Here is a 24,285-nt window from a genome sequence, read left to right on the forward strand (position 1 = left end):
ATTGTGTTTCACATTATCATCAGGATATCCAACACTGGATGTTAGGATATTACACATTATATTTTTGTCCATATCGTCGCTGTCCAATAAAAATCTCCATGATAAAGTATCTACATTTGTGTTGATTTTTAGTTTACTCCATAATTTGAACACACATGCTGTCCCTGCTCCAAAATAGAACCAATAGAAACTCTTCAAAAATGACCTGAAATAAATGATTTTTACACTGATTACCACTGAAAGTTTAGAATGTTTTTTTTCTCTCTCATGTAAAAAGTTGCTGTTTTGGAGATACTTGTTTTTTATTGGACAGTGACCATATGTTTCTGCTGGTGACTCTTTGACGCGCGCGAGGGAGAGCAGGACAGGGCTATGACGTCATGACGCGGGCGCTCGATTGGACGAGGGGGAGTTATTACCGCGCTTTTACAAACCAACTTTCCCAACTAGTTATTCATTTTATTATTAATCATATTATTATTATTATTATTATTATTATTATTATTATTATTATTATTATTATTATTATTATTATTATTATACTTTTGGGTGATTTACAGAGGTTTGGGGCTGTGTGGGGCGTGGTATAGCCTGAACTAGGCAGCTGTGAGTGTACTGTGCTGCTGGGGTTACTATGGTAACCGTTGTTGACAGTGCGCTGCCTGATGACGTCATCGCCGCGGCGTCTATATATATAGGCTGGACAGCGAGGCTGAGCAAAGTCTTGCAGATCACAACATGTTCTCAGCGTTCATTGACAGGTTGCGGCAAATGAGGATTCTTATCTCCAGGGAGGCTTCTAGCTCTGATGGAGCAGCGCCCTCTGCTGCCGAGGAGCTCCCACAGGATAGAGCTGTGGTGATGGAGCAGCCGAGCCCCACGATGGAGAGAGAAGAGCTCAGTGGGGAGATAGATATTACTGAGCTGAGGGCCAGAATAGAGAGAATAGAGGAGATGGATGATGCACAGATTGATGATCTGAAGGCCAAGATACTCATATTAGAAAGGAGGTCTGAGGAGGAGATGAGTAGACTGAGAGCCGATCTGAAGAGAACGAAGAGGATGGAAGATAGAAGGATGAAAGAACTTCAGTTCAGGATGGACAAAGCACAGGGGGTGTATAAAGCACTGGTTAAGGAACACATGGACAGAATTAGAAGCATACAGTTGATTGCTGATATGGAGATGACTGAAATTAGGATCAGGGCGGAGACGGCAGCGCAGTTGGATGATGACTTAATGGACGAACTGAGGAACAATATGGATCAAGTGGGGTACAAGGCTAAATTAGAGATTGATGAACGGATGGCGAGGCTGGACAGACTAAAGGAGATGATTCAGGAAGAGATAGAAGATATAGAGGTCATAATGGAGGATCTAACAAGGAGAGAAAAGGCAGAGCTTGATGAACTGAGGGCCAGAATGGAGAGAGAAAAGGAGGCTGATACTCAGATTAGTAGATTGAAGGCCATGATGAGGAGAGAAGAGAAATTAAGAAGTAGAGAAAAGAGGATAGAAGAGCACAAAGGGTACAAGGCTAAATTAGAGATTGATGAACGGATGGTGAGGCTGGACAGACTAAAGATGATTGAGGAAGAGATAGAAGATATAAAGGTAAAAATGGAGGATCTAACAAGGAGAGCTGATACTCAGATTAGTAGATTGAAGGCCATGATAAGGAGAGAAGAGAAATTAGGAAGGACAGAAAAGAGGATAGAAGAGCACAAAAGAGAAGAGAAGAGAAGAGAAGGGAAAAAAAGAGTACAATTCTGTCCTTTTTAATCTGAGACTCCCTTCCACTCTACTTTTTTCTCCCATTTTACTCTTGTAGCCCTCTAAGCCCTCCCCTCTTTACTTCTCCCCCTCTTCCCTTCGCTCCCGTTGCCAGGTAGAGCAAAAAAAAAAAAAAAGAAAAAAAAAGTTTTTTCCCCCACTAATTATTATTTATTATTATTATTATTATGATCATTATTATTATTATTATTATTAGTTTACTTTTAGGTCATTTTGGGCTGTGTGGAGAAGATTTTAGGCATTAGGAAACACTGTGCCATTTGGATACAGTTTGAGACACGCTTTTGTTACTCTTTGGTCCAAATTTAAAGGACAGCCTTCAGAGATCCAGAAATTTTAACAGTTTGTCCGAAAACCCTTCAGACTGGATGACAAATCGGATAAATGTTTTTTTAAATGTTTTTATCCAGCTCAAAGTAGCTCCACACCTTCTTGCTAGAATCCGGAGAGCCCTGACATTTAAAACGGCTTTAATAACTTAAAAAGCTCACAAAGAATCTTATTAAAAAACACTGATTACATCCCATAATGTGAGCTTCGGCTCCGAGCGCCGGCATATTTGTATTGATAATGTCATAGACATATGTATATATATATATATATATATATATATATATATATATATATATGCGGTACACTGAGCTGATATCACATGAGCCATTAACCATCAGGGTACAGTGTGTTTTTAAAACAATACTCTAAGCTAAACAGACGGACCCTCAAAATAGGTGAAAATGGCATTTTATGGCCGCTGTGAAAAGGGTTAATGAGCATTTTCTTCATTATATTCATTAATTATGCCTGCATTCATCATATCAGCTTATTGCAGTTATTGAGAGTAAGAGTTGTAAGATCATTAAATTAGAATTATTATTGAAATATTGAAATAAAATAATTTTTGTATAAATGCTTATGAATTTCAGACCTGTTCTCTGTGTGTAAAAACCTGCAGGAATAAAAGAAAGTAGTAATTTAGGACAGGTGTCCACAAACATATGAGCATATAGTGAGTGTATCTGTCCATGTGACAAAGCAGCATTATAAACCTCTGCACATGTGATCTCATTTACATTACAGATACAACCCAAATAGAGAAAGAACACTGAAACGATGTTGAACTCATCAGAACATCAGAATCGATTTATTTGTGAACGTGGATTTATCATTAATTCATTAGTCTTGCAGTGTAGAATAAAATATTTAAAAATACTAACTATTAATATTAATATCATATTATTTGTGGGAATCACCTTCTCCTAAAAGCACTGTGAGTGAAGAATAGCAGAGCCCAAACGTTCAAAAGCTTTACATGAACGTTGATTTAATGTCAGAGAGTTTCAACACTAACTGATGCCTATTGATTTTCCGCCTTAATCAACCTTAAAAGAATTAATGCAAGCAAAAATTAACATTTAGTTTATTCAATGTTCTTCTCTATCAGAGGGGCATTATATATAGTAATGCTGGGCTGATCCATGGGCAGGTTTGATTCAGTGTTTTTAAATATCTGACCAGCTGCAATAAAGTGTACATTAAAAGCTTTGCACAGTTCTTACTGGTCAGAGATACATTTTTTATTAACTAGAATTTTGCTGTGGATTTGTTGGAAGTTGTTTTTGAGGGACTTTTACCGCCTTTACATACTTTTAATTTGACTACAATTGTTTGTTTTCGTCAACTAAAACTACAATAAAAATAATAATAACCATTTTGTTATGCTATATCATATATATCTAAGATGCTGCTGGGGGTTCAGGTGTTTTTTTTACACGGTTTGGTTTGTGGAATTCAGATAAAACCAATTCACTGAGTAAAACGTGTTTCAAATCCACCAAAATACTGAGAAAACCACCTAAACAGCTGATGTTCATCATATCAACAATATTACAGGATTTATTCCAACATAATCTTAAATAAAATATCACTAAATACAAAAAACGATATTTAAATTAGTTTATCTGCATGTTTGTATTATGTTTTGTGCCTTGTATCATTGAACACACGAACCAAAAAATATGTAAATACAGCACATAAAAATAATCTTGCAAGCAATGAAATAAAGAAATACTCAGAGCAGAGCAGATGGATGATGACTATATGGAAGAACTGAGGGACAGGCTAACTTAGAGATTAAAGAATGGATGGAAAGTTTTATCAAAATAACGGAGCTGACTAAGATAGAGGGGGATGTAATGGAGTGCATAATAGAGGATGGAACAAGGAGGGAACTTTCAGAGATTGCTGAACTGAGGGCCAGAATAGAGGTAGCAAAGGAGGCTGATACTGAGATGAATGCACTGATGGCCATGATGGAGAGAGAAGAGAGGAGAAGGGAAAGAAAGAATAGATATCTGGCATTCTGTTTTGTTATGTTAATTACTGTTCAAACTGTGTTTTTATTGCTGCCTTTATTGTCCTAGAAAATACTAAAAACATCTGAAAACCATAAGGAGCATCATTCCAAATACAAAATTATTAATAACAATAACAATAAGACTAAGGGGGAAAGTGCATAGGAAAGCGCACTAATAACGAAAAAAAAAAAACCCCTCTGTCTGCTGCCTCGACCCTCTGTCTGCTGCCTCTATCCCTATACCCCCTTTCCCTTCACCTGGGTCCCCCCTCACCAGTGAAAGCGGGACATCTCCACATTGGAATTCATACAAAAGTGTCCATAAACACTATTTTTAATTAATTAATTAATTAATTAATATAATATTTTGGAGTATAAATATTATATATAATAAGCGTTGGTTTACGCTTGGTAAAAAAAGAAAATATACTTAATTGTGCTTAAAACATATTGAGAAATTTCTAAGTATGCTGTAAATACACTAACAGATATATGTACTTACCTAAAATATATCAAAAGTACATTAATATTAATAATAAAAGAGACTACTATGAATAATGACTTCTAAAATACTTATTTCCAAATATACTTTTGTAAAATTTTAACAAAGTGTGTTAAAAACAGCTGTTACAGTTGTTAATTATAGGATACAGTGTTAAATTACACATTTAAATGTCAAATAAAAATTTTAAAGTAAATTTGTAACACACTAAAAATTGTAGTACAGTATATTAAAATATATTTTTTATACCCTAAGTATAGTAGACGTGTGCTACTTGTAAAAGACAGGAACAAGAAGCATGTATTTTAACTCTAATGTAAATATAGATCACATATATTTAACATCAATTCTTAGTACATTTCTAATCTAATATACCTGATGTATAATAATAATAATAATAATAATAATAATAATAGTAATACAGTTGTAATACTCATTATTAAATGTATTATAATTTTACTGTAAGCATATTTAAAATATGGGGTTACATACATGAAGTAGTATGTTTAAATGTTACTTAAGTATATTTAAAATAGTTCCATTTCAGTAGAGTTAAGTACACTTAGCACAATTTAAGTTAATTTTTTAAGTCTTAAATTTAATTTAAGACTTTTGTACTATTTTTATATAATTAAAGTATAATAAGTGCAAAAAAGTTGTTCTATTTTATCACTTTTAAAATATAATGTGGCTACAAGAAAACACTTTAGTGCACTATAGCATAATAATGCTTAGTATACTTTAATCCACTTTTATTCACTAGGGTATTGGTATTTTCAACATATTTAGCATATTTGTATAGAACTGCCAATACTGACAGCATAATACTGCTTAGGTAATTCAACTATTGTATTGTGAACAAAACTCATTAGGGTTGAATAAAATTAAAATGGTATATATTTAACTTAAATAGTTAAGTTGAGCCAATGAATATTTATTTTTTTCAGTGTATTGTAATTAATACTACAATATATAAAATATTTGGCAGGTAAGCATTACTAAAGAATTTCAAAATTACTACCACTACTACTACTATTAAGTAAATAATAAAAGCCATGGGAGAATGTGGCGCTACACTGTTTTAGTAAATCTACTAAGATACACTGAGTAAAATCTAATTAACGGAAATATTTGTAGTTAAATACACTTCAGTTTATTGTGTTTTTACTTTTTTCTTTATTTTGTATGAACTGCAAAAGTCCAGAATTATTTTAATAAAATGTTATATTGATCTGTCATTATTTCTATATTTCTGTTAGTGAAGTGATTCAATAATTTAAGTTTAGCTAACATTTAGGACTTGTTAGGTCAACTTAATTGTGTAAGTGCAGAGAACAAATGGGCCATAAAGTTGTACTAACTAAAAAAAGACCATGAAATTAGTTGCTTTAATGATTTTAAGTTGCAGTGACTTCAAACACAACCCAGAGAGAGATAGAACACTGAAACTACACTGAAAACTATTTAGATTTAGACTCATTTACTTAAATTAGTTCTTAGATCTTATTTGTTTATTTTTAAAATACATATTTTGGAAATATCACAGCATATTTTTTTGGTCCAGTGTGTCAAATATATGTAAATTATAGAATATGTCAAAAACTGTAATGATATTGTTCAGAAAGTGCTTTGTTATATGACATGAATTTTGAATTATTTTTTTGAATTACTAAAATAAGTAAAGTAAGTAAAGTAAAGTAACCTTTCAATGATATTCTTTTTTAGATTTTTTTAGATGCCTTTGTTAGCACTGTAAGCAGAGCTATCCTGTAGCCTGTCTTTACTGAACATTTCAGGGTTAGGGTCAAGTTTATTGCTCCTAATTTACATCTATTCATTTGAAGAATGAAGAATGTCCTCCAGTTTTGCACATAGTGCCTGTCATTATTCATCTAAGTAAGATGTGGTCAAATATTTGTTCTTTGTTTAAATTACGTTTATAAGCTGTTTTTCTTCTAGCTACAAGCTTAGCTTTTAAAAGGTTTGTTGGCCTAAGCGTTTACGACGTAGTGGTTGGTTAAAATATATTCCAAATAATGTAACAAAAAACATTAATCAATTCCATAATTATCCTTATTGTTATCGTCATCTTCATGCTTTGTCTACTTCTTAACACTGCACACTATTTTAATGCACACTTTTGCCCACCGCGTGCACCAAACCATTCAAGGCAATTGTGCATGCACCTTCATTACTTTGCCGACAGAGGTCGCCTCGCGCGCATCGTTGAACTGCCGGACAAGAGCGCGCGCCTGTGTGTGTGTGTGTGTGTGTGTGTGTGCATGCAAGCCAGCCCGTGCAAGTGCAAGCCCATGAGTGTGTCCAGTGCACACCGAGCGAGCTCGTGCACGTATTTGCCTCCCCATTGCTCGCGCTCTCATTTACTCATTTTATTTCATTCTTTCCGTTGTGTTTTTACGCGCATCTGAGTTTGGAAACCTCAGCACCTCACAACAACAACAGCAAAACCAACCGCCTGGAATAAATAAAGCAAATCCTCCAAACTCCAAAAGCAAAGCAAAAACTCCAAAGCCACGCCCACTCAGAGCGGGAACCTCCTTAATGACTAATTTCTCTCCCAGCGCTCGAGCTGGAGCTGGAGCTCCTCCTGCTTGTCCCAGAACTTTTGCCCCCAGAGCTCCTGCGATGTCCTGATCCCGGGATCCCCCTCGCCCTCACCTGCTCGGCTTGAACCCCCACCAACCCATCCATCCATCAACCCACCCACCCATCCATCCATTCATCCTCCGCAGCGATGGGAGACCCGAAGGATCCGGGAGCCGTCGCGGCGCCGCAGCCGCAACCGAGGTCCTCCGCGCCGTTCAGCATCACCAGCCTTTTGCTGCTGTCGCCGCCCTCCAGGAGCAGCGAGCCGCGGGATGCTGGAGCGCCGGAGAGGTGCGCGCCTTCCTCGGTCAGAGCCAAGGAGGAGTCCGGTGACTTGAAGATGGAGGACCTGGAGGACTTCAAGGGGGACCCCAAGCAGGACGAGCAGAGCAAAGACGGAAAGGACAGCAAGGATAGTAGTAAGGATGGGGACGAAGCACCGGCCAAGAACGGCAAGCTAGACAAGCTGGACAAGCCCCCGTTCAGCTACAACGCGCTGATCATGATGGCCATCCGCCAGAGCCCGGAGAAGCGCCTCACCCTGAACGGCATCTACGAGTTCATCATGAAGAACTTCCCGTACTACCGGGAGCACAAGCAGGGCTGGCAGAACTCCATCCGACACAACTTGAGCTTGAACAAGTGCTTCGTCAAGGTGCCGCGACACTACGACGACCCAGGCAAAGGGAACTACTGGATGCTGGACCCTTCAAGCGACGACGTTTTCATTGGTGGCACCACTGGGAAGCTCCGGCGGCGTTCGGCAACGTCCCGCGGAAAGTTAGCCCTCAAGCGAGGGCTGAGGTTCGCTCCATTGGCTTTGGGAATACATGAAACCGCGGGGAGCCCACTGTGCTGGCAGCTTTCTCCGTTCTTGTCCCTTCACCATCACCATCACCCACATCATGCTCACCACCAACACCACCCGCACCACCACCATGGCCACTACAACGGAACGTCCCCGGCCTTCCTGAGCCAGGGGTCCGGCTACGGTGCGCTTCTTGCAGCGAGCGCGGACCCGCTTGGCAACCCTGATGTGGGTGTGGGTAGACCCTTCGGGCTTTCAAACACCTACGGGGTGACCACGTCGCCTGTGGGGCTCCTGCACGGACAGACGGCGGCGGCGGCGGCAGCGGCGGCTTACTTTGGCTCCGGGACCCAGCAGGTAGCAGGAGCTCCTCCACCGCCACTGCCGCCTCACGCACCTCCAGCGCCGTTACCACCGCCGCCAGGACCGACGCACGGTCCAGGGTCGCTCCAGCAGCGGTCACAGTCACTGCTCGCGGACACTCTTGCCCCCCCGCTGCCGCCCTTCTCGGCCGCAGGGGCGGGCGGATTTACCGGAGTTCTGGGCCAGCAGAAACGGGTCGCACAAAATTCGTTTTTAAACTGAAACGTTGTAAAAAAGTAAATAAACGGATGACTTTGGGATACAAAAAATACGCAAAAAAGTGCGCAAGAAATAAAAAATAACAAATAACAAAAATTACAGGACGCGCGAAGAAGGGACCGATGTTACCTTTGAGCAGGGACTATAAGAATATACAGGCTAAAATGTGTCTAAATTATACATAATAGTTTTATGTCAAAGGTAACAACACAATGCTACACACTACACAAATACATACACACAAACTACACACTATTCTATTTATATATACATACGTATAAATAAATGTATATACATAGTAAATAAATATATACCGCTCAAACAATTTCTCGTTGATTAATTTAAGTTTTATATTTATGAAGAAGGAAAAAAATTATTTAAAACCTTTTTTTTAGCCTCGTTGTATTTATTATTCATCCGTCCAGTATAAGCAAGCATCGTACAGTAATACTGATAATAATTACACAAATTATTTATGTATGTAAAGGTTTAAAACATATATTTAAAACTATATAATTTGCAGGACGTCTTTTCGTTGAGAAGCGCCTTAAAAAACGCAAATCAGGGTATAAAACCATAAATAGTTGAATTAAAGTGAGTGTAGGCTAGAGATCACTCCGATTCTCCTCAGGTCACACAGGCCTCGCCTGCAGACTGCAGGTTTGTAACTATGCTGTATGTACAGTACAATTATGCAATTATGCAACGCATTTTACACTTTTAAATCTGTGTTTATTACTATTGATTGCACTCTAATTCGTCAGAAACCCATATACCATAAGACAATATAGTGTTATGCCAAAGTTGGGGCACTACTGTTTAAAATAAATGTGGTTTAAATACGAGTAAATATGTAAAAGTGTAATTATGTTCACATCTTTACATTCTATATGTATGCAATTGCTTAATTCCGTTTATTTAAATTAAAAAGCATAAGTACCTTGAAGGGATATTGAATATTATGGGGCTAGACATTCATTTTATTTTATATACTGTAACTTTAAAAAGATACATTACATAATTTTTCTAAAGTTTTTATTAGTAACAAATTTATATCGCTACCCTGAAATTAAGAGATTTGTGCTCTGAAACATGCAGAATTGTAGCTTCTCAAAATTCACCTACTGACCCATATATATAGCCTAAATATGGGCATTTTGTGTGTTTACCAATTATTTTAAGCCAGTTCTCAAAATACAATGGTCCTATTGACATGTACATTACAAATATTGGCAAATATTGACTGACAAAATTCGCTGTATCATCTGAGAAAAATCACTTACTGACCATAATATCCTAAATTCTCAAAAACCATGTAACTATTGACCGGTACAACCTAAACATTGGCAAAAAATATTATTCAAATTTAATGTTCTTTATGAGAAAACGTACATATTGGCAGGTACAGTTGAAATCCTGTCATATATAGTAGCCTATATGTCCAGAGTGTTCTCAAAATTTGTAATTTAACTTTTGGACCTGTAAACCCAAAATAGCGTCAATTTGTAGCCTACAGCAAAACCCATTACTTTTGGGCTGTTCACAAATTCAGTGTATCACCTGGAAAACTCACCCACTAATAGATAATTGTAATATATCATGTAAATTTATTTTTTCATATTGGTATTATTCATAATTATATCACTATCGACTGAAATACCTATTTAGAAATACACTGGGTTCAAATTTAGCTCTAGAATAAAGCACAATATGTGCTGTAAAATTTCTGTAAAAGATTAAATAACTTAATTACACTTTACATAAAATCACTTTTATTTTATAAGGGTGGTGCCAACACTTTGTATAAGACTGTATTGTAACCTAACTAGATATGCATGTCAGTCAGATACACTATCTTCATCTTCATTATATTCACTATTATTATCTTTCAGTATAGCACAATCATATGTACCGTTATTTTACAATGACGATAATTTTGGTTCTGGCGATATTTTATACAAATTTAAGAAGAAAATTGTGATAAACGATATTACAATCTCATTTTGAGATCATTTTAAAAATCACATTACATTTAAAAGCCAATGCATTTTTAATTGTTACGAAGAAATAAATTCTGTCATCTTAAAAGGAAATAATCAAAATTGAAATTAAGTAAAACAAGAAAAATGCTAATTCACTTTTTAAAATGTGTTCTTCTTGCTAATATAAAATAAATATAATTAGCAATATAATATTGAGGTCAGCAAAAAAAAAAATCGAGATCATGTGCAAATATTGTACGATAAATAAATAATTGGTAATAAATAAGTAAGTAATTCTTACTTAACCCTAATAGCATAATTTTCGTGACAGGGCTACTTGTTTTATTAATTTTGAAGGCCGTTCGCTTTTTTTCGTTTAACAGCAAATAAAAATGTTAAAAATGTGAACTAGGCTGAGATTTCCACTTTAATCTTTAATTCAAGCACACCACCAATCATATATTTACACTTTCCGTGAAATGCATAATTATTATTATTATTTTCCATTTCTCGTTTCGCTCACGTATTTATGAACTCCTGAACGTACTACATTTAAACAAAAGCACACACATATTCATTTACCTCTGTTTTATTTTTTTTGTGAGGAATGGTTGTTTATTTATTTTATACTGTTGTAATTTGAGTGTCTATAGGTCTGGGAATTTTATATGCAAGTGTTTTTTCGACTTTTTTTGCACTTTCATTTAGGCTAGTTTAGCTAAATTCAGTGTACAAAATGTGTTTGTTTTTGTTTTTTTCTGTACTTTTTAAAAGGACTAACTTGTTCAGAGAATGAGATATTAAATATTAAAATCTCTGATTTGTCAATAAGACAGAGTAGACGAGCCGTTTGTGAAGCATTTATGAGAAAATTCGAAAAATGCCTGGAGAAGAGGCCTAAACAGCCTGGCTAATCCTGTATCTGTTGCTAAAGCTAAATGCTAACTAACGATCCTCCTCCTCACTCTGGACAATAGCAGAATGGCAGCTTGTTTTAAAGAGAAAAAAGGTTTAAAAAAAGGACTATTCTTATTAAGATTATTAAGGAAATTCACTGTTTCTGATGAGAAACCTAAATATTAGACATTTCTAGATGTCTAAACCGTTTTAAGCCTGGCAAAAAAAAAAATATATATATATTTTAGACCTTGTTGTTTTAGGACACGATGACTGAAATGACTGTTCTACATTAAAAGGATCAAACTTTATGTTTTAATGCTAGGTTAAAAAAATATCCTGAAGCATTTTAAGGCGTCTAAAATCATGCTAGCTAACAAGCTAACGTTAGCTGGTATGAACTCAAAAGGCCGAAACAAGGCCTATATGCTATCTTAACTAAAGTGTTTGCTTTAATTACTGTTGTTTACTGCACAGTTCAATTACATTGGGTCACTAGTTTATATGTATTTCTAATGTAGCGTAGCCTAATGCTACTCTGTGTGCTACTATATCTGTGTTAGCGCACAATTAACAAATATATTATCAGTTTAATGTATCTTATGAATAAACGTAGGCAAAGTTATGACATTAGATTTGTTTTTTTATATTTAATTTTACCAATTTGTCCAGATTGTGGTCAGATTGGACACCACCTATAATTTAATGCTAAATAAAATTAAAGACAATTCTGCGCAATTGCACAATTTGCACACATTTATGAAGTGCTAACAAGCCTGTTTTTGGATATAGTGACCATCATATCAGTTTGGAGCCTATAAATTATTGAAATAGTTGTTAGCTGGGACTTAAAAATAACTGTAATTTGTATTTTTTCTGAGTTATTTTACGGGAGTTCTCAAAATTCACTGTTCTTTATGGGAAAACTCACATATTGAACCTAATAATCAAACTCCTGTCAAATATAGTAGCCTATATTTTCAAACTGTTTTCAAATTCCATTATATCCTCTGGGAAAATTTCAATTTGTGGTCAAAAATTTTAGATTGTTGTACGCCTGGTCTCAAAAACTCACCATTTGACTTATATAACTTAAATTTTGGCAAATATTGTAGCATATATCTTCAGGCCGCTCTCAAAATTCACTGTAATATATGGGAAAACTAATCTTTTGATCAGCAAAGCCTAAATAGTGCACAATTTGTAGCTTTTTTTTTAGCCTAATGTAGGATAGTTTTCAAAAGTCAATGTTTCTTATAGAAATATTGTAGCCTACATCAAACTGCTTTTAAACTTTTAATTTGCTTATGGGGAAACTAAACCATTCACCCGTAAACCCTAAATAATATCAATTTGTCATTTTTTCCAGATTGTTTTCCCAAAAAATCACTGTTCCTTACAGAAAAACTCATCTATCAACTTGCTTAACCTGAATATTGACAAATGCAGCTTATATCTTTAGGCCACTATCAAAATACTGGCAAATATTGTAGCTTATATATTTAGGCTGTTCTGTATAATCCACTGTAATAAATAGGAAAACTAATCGATTGACCCGTATTTCCTAAATAATGTCAATTTATAGGCTAATTCTTCAGACTTTTGTAAGATAATTCGCGAAAACCGATGTTTCTTATTTGAGAACTTACCATTTGAACTGTATTGCCAAAATATTAGTAAATATTGTAGTCTATATATTTTTAAACTGTTCTCAAAATTTCCAGTTGCTTATGGGAAAACTAAACCATTGACCCGTAAACCCTAAATAATATCAATTTGTCCTTTTTTTCAGAAAAATCACTGTTCTTTATAGAAAAACTCACCTATGGACTTGTTTAACCTGAATATTGACAAATATTGTGGCTTATTTTTTCAGGCAGTTCTATATAATCCACTGTATAAAGGGGAAAACTTGACCCGCATATCCTAAATAATGTCAATTTGTAGCCTAAATTTTCAGAATGTTGTAAGATAATTCTCAAAACCCATTGTTTCTTATATAAGAACTCACTATTTGACTTAAATAAACTAAATATTAGTACTTTTTGTAGCCTGTATTTTCAAAATGTTCTCAAAATTCACTTATTTGCCTGTATATCCTAAATAATGTCAATTTGTAGCCTATATTTTCAGACTGGTGTAAGCTAGTTTTCAAAATGTGATATTCCTAATGGGAAACTGATATATATGTAGCTAATATAGTAGTATATTCTTTCAGAATGTTCTCAAAATCCACTGTATAAAATGGAAATGGAAAAACATTGAGCCAAATATCCTAAATATGCCAATTTGCAGCCTATAAATTCAAACAGTTGTAGGCCAGTTCCCAAAAAGGTACTCTGAAGTACCTGTATTGACCAGTATAAAATAAATATTGGCCAAATATACTCTTAAAACTCACATGTTTACTTGTGTAGCCTAAATACTTGCAGATATAATAGCCTTCGTTTTTAGACTGTTCTCAAAATTCACTGTTCCTGTTGAGAAACTAATATTATAAATTTCTTTTATATTTTGAGCCAGTTTTAAGCCTGAAAACTAAATATTTAGGACCTTGTTTTGGGACTGAAATGACTGTTCTTAATACATTTAAAATTAAATTTAACTCAAATTATGTTGCTAGGTAAATCCTGTATGTGGGTCGTCCTATAAAATAGCTTATTAATATATGTGATTTTAAATGAATGTGTAATTAGGAGAAAATACATATATACATATATAAATTTATATATATATGAAACTGTATATTTATATGTATTTGACCCCTTTTTGATTTAACGTTTGACGTATTATGTTTAAGAGTGTGGTAAAAAACGCTAATTACGCAAAAAAAAAAAAAGCGCTACGCTACGATTTATTTTCGCCCACCCGCTTCCGGGATCAGCGCTCTTTCAGCGCTAAGACTTTGTGGAATGTTCCCAAGCAAATGATTGGCTAATGCTCTTTAACACGGACCAATCAAAGCACAGAATTGGCGGGGCTATACGGAAAACGGGTGTGGTGTAAAATTTGCGAATTTTTCCAAAGGCTACAAGTACTAGAATATAAAACGGCCTTTTTTCGATGAAATGAACTGAAATCCTTTCAAAGCGAACAAAAATACGATCTTATTTAGATACGAAACACATTAATATATTAAACAAAATAATTAATCCAGCAGTTTATCCATTTTAAAGTGTGAAAATCCTTGCGATAATACAAACATGTTTTAATTTTTTAATTTAAAGCAGATTATTAATGGTTCAGCCACAAAAAATAGGTTTACCATAAAAAATAATGCTTGTTTAATTCTACTATTCACTAATTACTTAAGATTCTGAAACATAATTGTAAATACGCTCAGTTTATTCACTTTTACTCACCCACAAAACATATCCAACTGAATGAGATGGGTTTTATTATTTATGCAATATCGATTTAGCGGAATGTATTATAATTACATTTAATATCAGCTTGGTAAATAATAAATGATTTATAACACTAACTAAAACATAAAACATGAAGGAACAAGTATCTGTCTCAATCTGTAGATCTTATCCATTAAAAAATAACATCCATATTATTTTGTTCAGATTCACTGTCACAAATACGTATATATGCAACGAATCAAATGGTTATATAATATAATTATAAAGGATAATGTGTGGATTCGTGTTTATCCCGATTGGGATTGAGAAAAGCAAATTATGAGTTAATTTAAAACGTTTTCATTCAAACCTTAATAAAATGATTTAGTGATTTCTTTAGTTCAGATTTCAAATAAAATAAAACGAATAAAATAAAAAAGCACAATAGGGTTTTGAGTTTAGAGCAACTAAAGCAATACATACCAAATGTGTTTACATGTTTATCACACTATTAAACGTTTTAAATATACACAGAAGTAACGTTGGAAACTATGGTTTTCCTTTGCATATTTTAGCGAATTGTGCCATAGTTGACTGGAAATATAAAACTATTATATTCTCCAATGTAATGATAATTTCGTTTCTTTGGATGATATCTTTAGATGTCATGGTCTTACCTCTTAACCCTTTCGGCCCTTGTGGCTAATTATAGACATCACTAATTGAGACATATATACTGTTTATTTGAATGGACCATAAATCAGCCAATAAAACAGTTTATAAAGCATTTAAACGGTATCTTAGCCCCGCCCACTGCACTAAAAGAACACTCAACTCAGACATTATGGCGTTATAGCACAAGAGCCAATAATTTTTTTTTTTTTTTACTAATTTTATGTGATTATGAACACTTTTTATCATGATTTGGGATGTTTTCTTTTAATAAAAAGGTATACCAATATCATATATATATATTATATATTATATTATATTATATATATATATTAGTAATAATTATACAAGATATGAAACAATTATATATATTTTAAAATTAGGGACTTTTATGTTTTATGTCTGAAAAGCCTAGCTGGAGAAAAAAGCCAATAAACCAACTAGTTCATGCTTAACTGTGATAGAAGCACAAAACTCATTATTTAAAAGTTCTTACTTATCTCCCTCATCTACTGACTCCCCACAGACAGTAGGTAAAGATCCCTCCCTCAGACAAAGTCTGCTGGCTAATCCTGCTGTGTACTGTCTGAGCTGAATAATGTATTTAATAACGTATTGAATAATACACAGTAGTTTCAGTCCCCGATATTTATGCTAAATGTTTACCATGTTAGCATTAGCTTGTGCTAAATGGCACAAACAACTAGTTCAAACAGCTCATAGACGCAAATGATTCCCGAGACAAAACATATAGATGGATTTTTTGGGTGATTTATAGTGTTTATAGGGGCAGTCGAGACCCAAGTGGAAACACAAAAGCAAAAAATGTGTTTTGCACAATATGCCCCCCTTAATTTTGACTCTAAATTTAGCTGAGAAAAAGATTAAGTTGTAAAAACTTGTGAGGTAAATGTTTGTATTGGGTATTTATGCACGTATAAATGTATAAATGTATAAATGTATAAATGTAAAAAGAAAACAAGTACTTTGTACTCTAGAAAAGTAAAAGTAAAAAGGACAGATACACAAAAACTACTTTTTAAAGTACAGTAACCAATTACATTTATTTTGTAACATTTATTTCAGAGAGTTAAGAACTAACATACATGAAACATATACACAACAATCAACCATAACATTAAGACCATCAACAGTTGAAGTGAACAGCATTGTCTTGTTGAAATAAGTGGATATACAGTATGTACAATATTAGGCAGCGAGTGAACAGTCAGTTCCTAAAGTTGATTTGTTGAAACAGGAAAAATTAGTAAGTGTAGGGCCCAAACCCATTTCACCCCTTACCCTACCCCTTACCCCTCTGTTTTGCGTGTGCACACCCAGAGGTTGGGGTGTCCTGATTCTTGTTAGGATGAAGGGATAGGGCTTGTTTGCCGTTCATACAGAAACCAAGGAGTACGAAAATCACTGGTAAAAAATCCACAAATGTAAATATTTCCCTTGTTAAAAGTGACTTTTACCAGAGTTTAATGTGTAGTTTCAATGTTTTGTGGCAAATTTATGTATAACTAGCATAAAAAAACATCACTAGTAGTTCGTCTCGGTAGTTAGCCAGCTAGCTAACTTTCCTGTTCCACCTTAAATGGTGCTACAGCCAGCAGGGACTGCAGCATTTAAGGCGATATGGAAAAATAAAGTAAAATGAAAGCAAATCAAAGCTAATTTCAGCTCCTCATCACAGAGAAGAATTAAAAAATGGACAATAATAATTCATTTCTGATCCATCTCCCCCCTTCCTGAAGACATACAATAAAATACGCCCTAAAATTAGCTAGTTAGCAGCAGCTAGGTTACTGAACTCTAGCGAGACACTTTAACCAGAAACAAACTGTGATGTACTAGACAATGACTGGGTGAGAACATCTCCAGAACATCGGGCAGGTCTTGTGGGGTGTTTCTCGTATGCAGTGGTCAGTATTTACGAATTTAAATGGTATTACTGTATTAATAGTATTTAATATTTAATATTAATAACACTTAAATAAAATGAGAGCAAAGGTTAAGGGATTTTATTATTATTATTTAAATGGATATGGATAGATTACATTTTTTTTGGTGTTTATTGTGGTGGAGTGTTTATTGTGTTTATAGTGTTTATAGAGGCAGTCGAGACACAAGTAGAAATACAAAATCATGCAAAAAGTGAGTTTTGCTAAATATGTCCCCTTTAATTTTGACTCTGAATTTAGCTTGAAATAAGAATTTCTATTGGTCCATTTATCTAATATTTAAAAAGAATCTAAAGTATAAAACATATTTTGGTTTGTTTAACACTTTTTGTTTACAGAATAATTCAGCATTCAGTTCCCGTATAGCTTTAATATAGTCTTCAATATTAAATCGACACATTATTAGAAAAAAAAAACTTTGATTGAGAGACTGTATTGTACTTTATTAGGTTGAAACCAGTATTTAAATATCATTAGAGTGATTTCTAGGCTGTAATTAAAGCGTAAATCTAAATCACTGAGCATTAAATCACAATCATGCCAAAAGTCACGAAACAGAGGAACACTGACAAATTCATCATTAAATTGAAAATTCACTTTATTATCATTCAGAATGACGATACATAAGTATATATATATATAAAACACAAAACTAGTACATATCAGGCAGCAAATACACATAATACACAAATAACAGTAATTGTTATGGTTGGCTATAAAAAAAACATCAATAGTTTAAGATGATAGTTTATCATAACATTGAGCAGCAGAACCAACCAGAAACCCCTAATCTTAATCTTAATTTAACATTAATAATGAAAATGTTGCATTTTTCTTTTTAAGTCCATTTAACTTTAAATCAGCATTTCTATTGGTCCGTTAAATTTGACATTGACATTCTAATACAGTGTAATAAAACACCGCCAGATTTACATTATGATAAAACTTAAATTTACACACTATTGTTAATCAGTTAAACATTAATACATTATTAAGTTACTGTAAGTCACATTACTGTAATATATAAAATACATACACACTTTTTAAAAACTATACAGTATTTAAGGTATATGTATGTTCTATATATGTTATTCTGAGACTGCATTACAAGACTGAAATCACCTACATATATAACAGTGTTCAGTATAATGTGGCCGAGACGATGTAAAATACCTGTATCTCCACTCGTATCTTAACAGGACTCGACTCTTATAGTAAAACAGTAAGTACAGTACAGTAACTGAGTTGTTTTACAGCAGCTGTTTGAGTTTTAGAGAGTTTTTTAACACGAGGTTTTAATATTCTGTATGATATTAAACAGCAGTGAACTCACCCAGACCGGCTCCTCTGTGATTTACCATCCCGAAGAACACAGACCTCCTCCTACACCACCTTAAATACAGAAATAAACACAAATTACACACACACACACTTACCAATACACATTTATAATATATTATACATATAATACATTTATACTTTTTAAGCTTTTTACATAATTTGAAAACATTTGGGAAAATTTCACAATGAACAAAAATGTAAAAATCATGTTATGTTACTTCTAAAGGATTTTTTTGCCTTTTTGTAAATTTCCTTTTTTTGTTTTATCGGAGGCGGACCAACCTTATATATCAATATATAAATATCAATATCAATGCAAAACCCAACATATTTAACTTTAACTCTCAAAATGCTTAGAAATGTGTAAACACAATAAAGCATAAACACCAACGATTAAAAACTGTTTTTTTGGCGTTAAATGTATTTTTTATTGAAAAATCATTGAAATTAGCAAATTGAAAAAAAAAAACATATTTAACCTTGACTCTCCGTTTTTCTACCATTAAATGTATTTTTTATTGAAAAATAGTTAAAATTTAAAATATAAATTTGTCATTTGTAGACAGATTTTTAAATCTCACAAATGACAAAAAATAAAAGTTACACATTATATTACTTATAAACCAATTTTTTAAACAAAACTCACCATATTTAACTTTAACTGGAAGCAACTGTTCTCTAGAAATATTTTAATATATTATCTGATTTAGGTTAATACATTTTTACACTTGATTACACATTTCTGAGCATTTCTAATGGAACAGTCGCTCTCAGTTAAAGTTAAATAGGAGGGGGTTTGTAACAGTTTTATGTTCTGTATGTATGAAATATGTCTTTATTTAAATTTTCTTCTACATTTATTTGTGTAATTTGTTAAAATCGCTTAAATTTGCTTTAAATAAACTAAATTTACTAATTGCATTTAAAATATAAATTAAATATAAAAATGCAATATTAGTTGTGGAAAAAATACAGATAAGGTCAAACTTAAAATCATATGCAAAAAAACGTGAAAAGAAACAAAATTCCATCCACATCAAAATACATCACACTGAAAATGTACATATTAAAGAAATCTGCACTGCAAAATTTAGCATTTTTTATAAAATGTAACCTATGTAACACAAACAACAAACATTAACCCTTTTAATAAACAAAATTTTAAAATTGCACTCAAAATGTACATGTTTATATTTAAAGTGAGTATAAAATTTCAGTATTAGTACAGTAATATAAAACCTTAAATATACTCTATGACTGATACAGATTGATATAGATTTAGTACTGATTCAAAAATGCCAAAAATGACGTAAGCGAAAGCCTTAACATTAACACTTTTAATAAACAAAATTTAACAATTGCATTTAAAATGTACATGTTTTATATTTAAACTTATGTTTAAATTTAATGTAAAAATTAAATATTGTTCGTACAAGTAACATAAAATCTTAAATATACTAAATATATTAATATAGATTAATATAGATTTAATACTGATTCAACAATGTCAAAAAATATATTATTAAACGTAAGTTTAATGTAAGCGTTAAAGCGAAAGTCTGAAAATTATGCTCAAAATTTAAATATCAGTCCGCCATGTCAGTGTAATCTGTGTTTGGCTTCTTTTTGGGGTCAGTGTCCGACATTTTGAACTGTTTCGACCATTTGGAGCCCTGCATTCGTGCAAATGCCTAGTTTGCTCTCGCGCTGGTCGCTCTCTCGCGCGGGGCTGTTTCTGTTTTTCTCTGTTTTTATTCGTTGTTTTACATTAAACACCAACTTTAAAGCGCAAACACGGGGCCTGCTCTTACAAAACATCACCCAAACTGATCCCCCCTCAACTCAACCCCCCACCGGCCCCCGCCCACCGCCGGCCCCTGACCTCGGGCCGAGTGGCAGGCCCCGTGACGGTGCCGGGCCGGGTGCGCCGGCTGCGCAGGCTTAGCGAAAGCTGCGGCGCTGACCTTCCCCGCCGCACGCGAGGATGCTGACGGGAGGCAGGGCGCATGCGCGAGAGCGACTGCAGCGTTTCGTGACAGCACTAATAGTCTGCATGGATCACTGGCACGAAGAGTCAGCTCTAATTACGGTTATCTCGGGCTCTCGCGTGCTCTATTTTCAGAGAGCTCGCCTGATTGGACGATGCGGAGGCCAATCAGGGCAAAGCCCCGCCCCCAAGCGGCCTGCTGTAAGGGAACAAAGCTCGGACGGCTGGCTCGTTACGCCCGCCACGCCCGTCACGCTCATTTCACCGCTCACACTGATTATACATACATGAGTACGTCGCACCTTTCGCACGCCAGCTGCTTTCTCCGCTTTTTTAGCTTTTAGCATTAGCGATGATTAGCGACGATTAGCGACGTTTACTGAAACGCTAATTTCACGAAAACAAGTTACATTTCTGATGCATTTACGATTTAAAAGTCGACTAGCGTTTTTTTGGCGCTTAGTAAAGTACGTAACTCTACGTTATAGTAATACGATTTAACAATTAACTGCTGTAAAATAACAAACTAATAACGATAAAATTCACAGAAAAAAAAGTATGATTCACAAGACTTCCCCCAAGCTACAACGCTCGGACAAAAACAGTTCGAATTTAATTCAAACAAATAAATAAACACACAAACTAATTTAAATGTTTAAAAATACGTGAAAATATATGTATGTAGGTATTATCTACTCACCTGAGCATGGATGGATGGATGGATGGATGAATGGATGGATGGAAGGAAGGAAGATATTATCCTTTTTTTTCCTCTCCACACCAGCGAAACAGAAGTAGACAGAAGTGGACAGAAGTGACGGGACGCAGAAGATTAAGCCCGGATCACACACAGTTCCACACTGCGTTTAACATGTGCTATATTACTGACTTTTATGTTTATTTGGATTAGTTCTCCAGGTTTTAGAGCTAAAGCAGTACAGATACTAGGGTTTAAAATACTTCTGGTTCTGGTTTCAAAGCTACTTAAAGTATAAAAGTAAAAGTAAAGTAAGGAGAAAAAAATAAAGCCATTAAGAACAAAAGCTTAGGCCACGCCCACAGAGTCCTATAGTGCACCACCCCCTCCATAAAACACCTTTTTCTAAAAGCCATAATGACTAAAATTAAACATGTGCTACTTTTTATAGGAAAAATATTAAGTAAAATATAAAATACATTAAAGCAAAAGCAATACATTAAAATACAATAAATAAATAACTATTTTTAGTGACTTACAGTATATAGCCATAATCTACATATATTTTCTTACTTCAATATTAATCCATTATAGATAGACAGATATTCAAATATTTACTCGCATCACTTTTTCTTTCTTTTTTTTCTCTTTATTATAATTCTGTTTATAATCCCTAGATGATAGATAGATAGATAGATAGATCATCATAGTTCATCTAGATAAATTGTTTATTGCAATTACTGTATTTCTTGGACAATATATCGTCCCAGTACAATTATGATTTAAGTTTCACAGGCCTATATTTATGTAAATATTCATGTCTTAACATAAAATTATCTATCACAATTTCTGTATATTCAAATGTATTTCTTTCTTTCTCTCTTTATTATAATTCTGTCTACAGTCCTCTTAGATAGATAGATAGATAGATAGATAGATAGATAGATAGATAGATAGATAGATAGATAGATAGATAGATAGATAGATTTTTGGCACCACGAGTTGCATAAAGTTATCCAAAAGCAGTGTGTAAGACTGGTGGAGGAGAACATGATGCCAAGATGCATAAAAAAACTGTGATTAAAAGCAAACCAGGGTTATTCCACCAAATATTTATTTCTGAAATTTTAAAACTTTTATTATTTGAGGTCTGAAAGCTCTATTTCTCATTTTCTGCAAATAAATCCTCTAAATTACAATATTTTTATTTGGAATTTGGGAGAAATGTTGTCCGTAGTTTATAGTATAAAACAAAAATGTAAATTATTGTCTTTCCAGAGTAGTATATGTATATATATATATATATACTTTTTTCACTGCCATAAAATGAGGATCCTGATACATTTTTGATACGAGGTTTTACAGGAATACTTGATGAAACAATAGATAAAAATTTATTTTAAGCCCCTGGACTGGGCTGTACCTGCCGGCCGTGGCCCGGGACTCGGGAGCCGGGTGGCACCGCAGAGCTCGGTGGGTCCGGTGGGCTCAGTGACCCGGCGCTCGGGGTCGGTGTGCCTGATGACTTGTGAACTAATCGTGCTAACGACAGGGGCGTATCTGCCGCGCTGACCCCTGCTGGAGGGCAGGTGAAGGGGTTAAGCAAACAGCCGCGGACTGTGACAGTAATCCTGCCAGTCTGACGGGCACTCGGTGCCGGCCGGCGCTGCCCTACACCATACAGCTCTTATAGCCGCGGAGCAGCCGCTGGCAATTCACACTGACTGCTACAGGAAGTGTTTATCTAAGGAAGCCGAGTGTTAGCGTAGCGCCGGCTGTGCTAGCTAATGAGCCTATAGCTGGGCCTGGGATTTTACCCGGCAGCGATACGGTGATATTTATCACCCCGAGTTCAGGAAACAACACAACATTTAACACATTTAATGTCAAGATTTTGGATATTTCACCATTTATAGACCATAATATCTTCAAAATATTCAGAGAATCTGGAGAAATCACTGTGTTTAAGTTATTAAAGGCAGAATATCAGTATTCTGGTGGATGCTAGGGATCTTCTGGCCCTCAGGCGGCACTGCATTAAACATTAACACACTGTACTGATTCTGTACAGGAAATTACAGCATGTGGTCATTTAAAACTCAATTAATAGGGACTAAAGCAAAAAAATTAAACTTTTTGGATCGTGTTGAGATATCACGGACATGTGTTAAATGTTTTATTGTCCTATGTTGTGTTGTTTTCTGAACTCGGGTTGATAAATATCACCGTATCACTTCCAGGTTCAATCCCAGCCCAGCTATAGGCTCATTAGCTAGCACAGCCAGCGCTACGCTAACACTCAACAGTATTTATTCAATAAAATACTGATTATATTGAATATTTCTCCCAAATTGCAAATACAATTATTTACTGTTTAATACTGTTATTTTGAGCATTTATTTGCAGAAAATAAGAAATGGTCTCATTTCAATCCATTAAAAAACTTATATATATATATTCCTTTAGAACAAACAGTAATAATGTTTTAAATGTTTAAAAATCAATATTTGGTTGTTTTATCTATTTTTTTTATCACAGCCTTTAACCATTCATGCATCTTGGCATGAGCTTATTATAAAAATCTATATATATTTTAAAGCATAGATGGGATTTGGAGTCACACAACAATGCAAAAAAAAATACATCTCTGAAGGATTTTAATAATTATATTATATCATGGTTTAGTTTATAGTTAGAGATTGGGGATTGGGGTAATAAATGCTGTTTTTCAGTGTTCTAAGAAGTTTTT

At 34.3% G+C, this 24,285-nt stretch overlaps 2 protein-coding genes across 2 annotated transcripts; both read left to right on the top strand.

Moving 5' to 3' along the window:
* The first annotated feature begins 724 nt into the window (after positions 1 to 724).
* Positions 725 to 3,258, top strand: LOC125787818 (trichohyalin-like). The gene is made up of 2 exons (XM_049472576.1): positions 725 to 1,467; positions 1,669 to 3,258. Exons 1-2 carry the CDS (start codon positions 739 to 741, stop codon positions 1,780 to 1,782), a joined length of 843 nt encoding a protein of 280 aa, XP_049328533.1. The 5' UTR covers positions 725 to 738; the 3' UTR covers positions 1,783 to 3,258.
* Positions 3,259 to 6,968: 3,710 nt separating this feature from the next.
* foxg1d (forkhead box G1d) lies at positions 6,969 to 13,556 on the top strand. Its single transcript, XM_007253206.4, has one exon. It carries the CDS (start codon positions 7,405 to 7,407, stop codon positions 8,647 to 8,649), a length of 1,245 nt encoding a protein of 414 aa, XP_007253268.3. The 5' UTR covers positions 6,969 to 7,404; the 3' UTR covers positions 8,650 to 13,556.
* The last annotated feature ends 10,729 nt before the right edge of the window (positions 13,557 to 24,285 follow it).

This window comes from Astyanax mexicanus, chromosome 25 (genome assembly GCF_023375975.1).
Source record: "Astyanax mexicanus isolate ESR-SI-001 chromosome 25, AstMex3_surface, whole genome shotgun sequence".
Classification (NCBI taxonomy): domain Eukaryota; kingdom Metazoa; phylum Chordata; class Actinopteri; order Characiformes; family Acestrorhamphidae; genus Astyanax; species Astyanax mexicanus.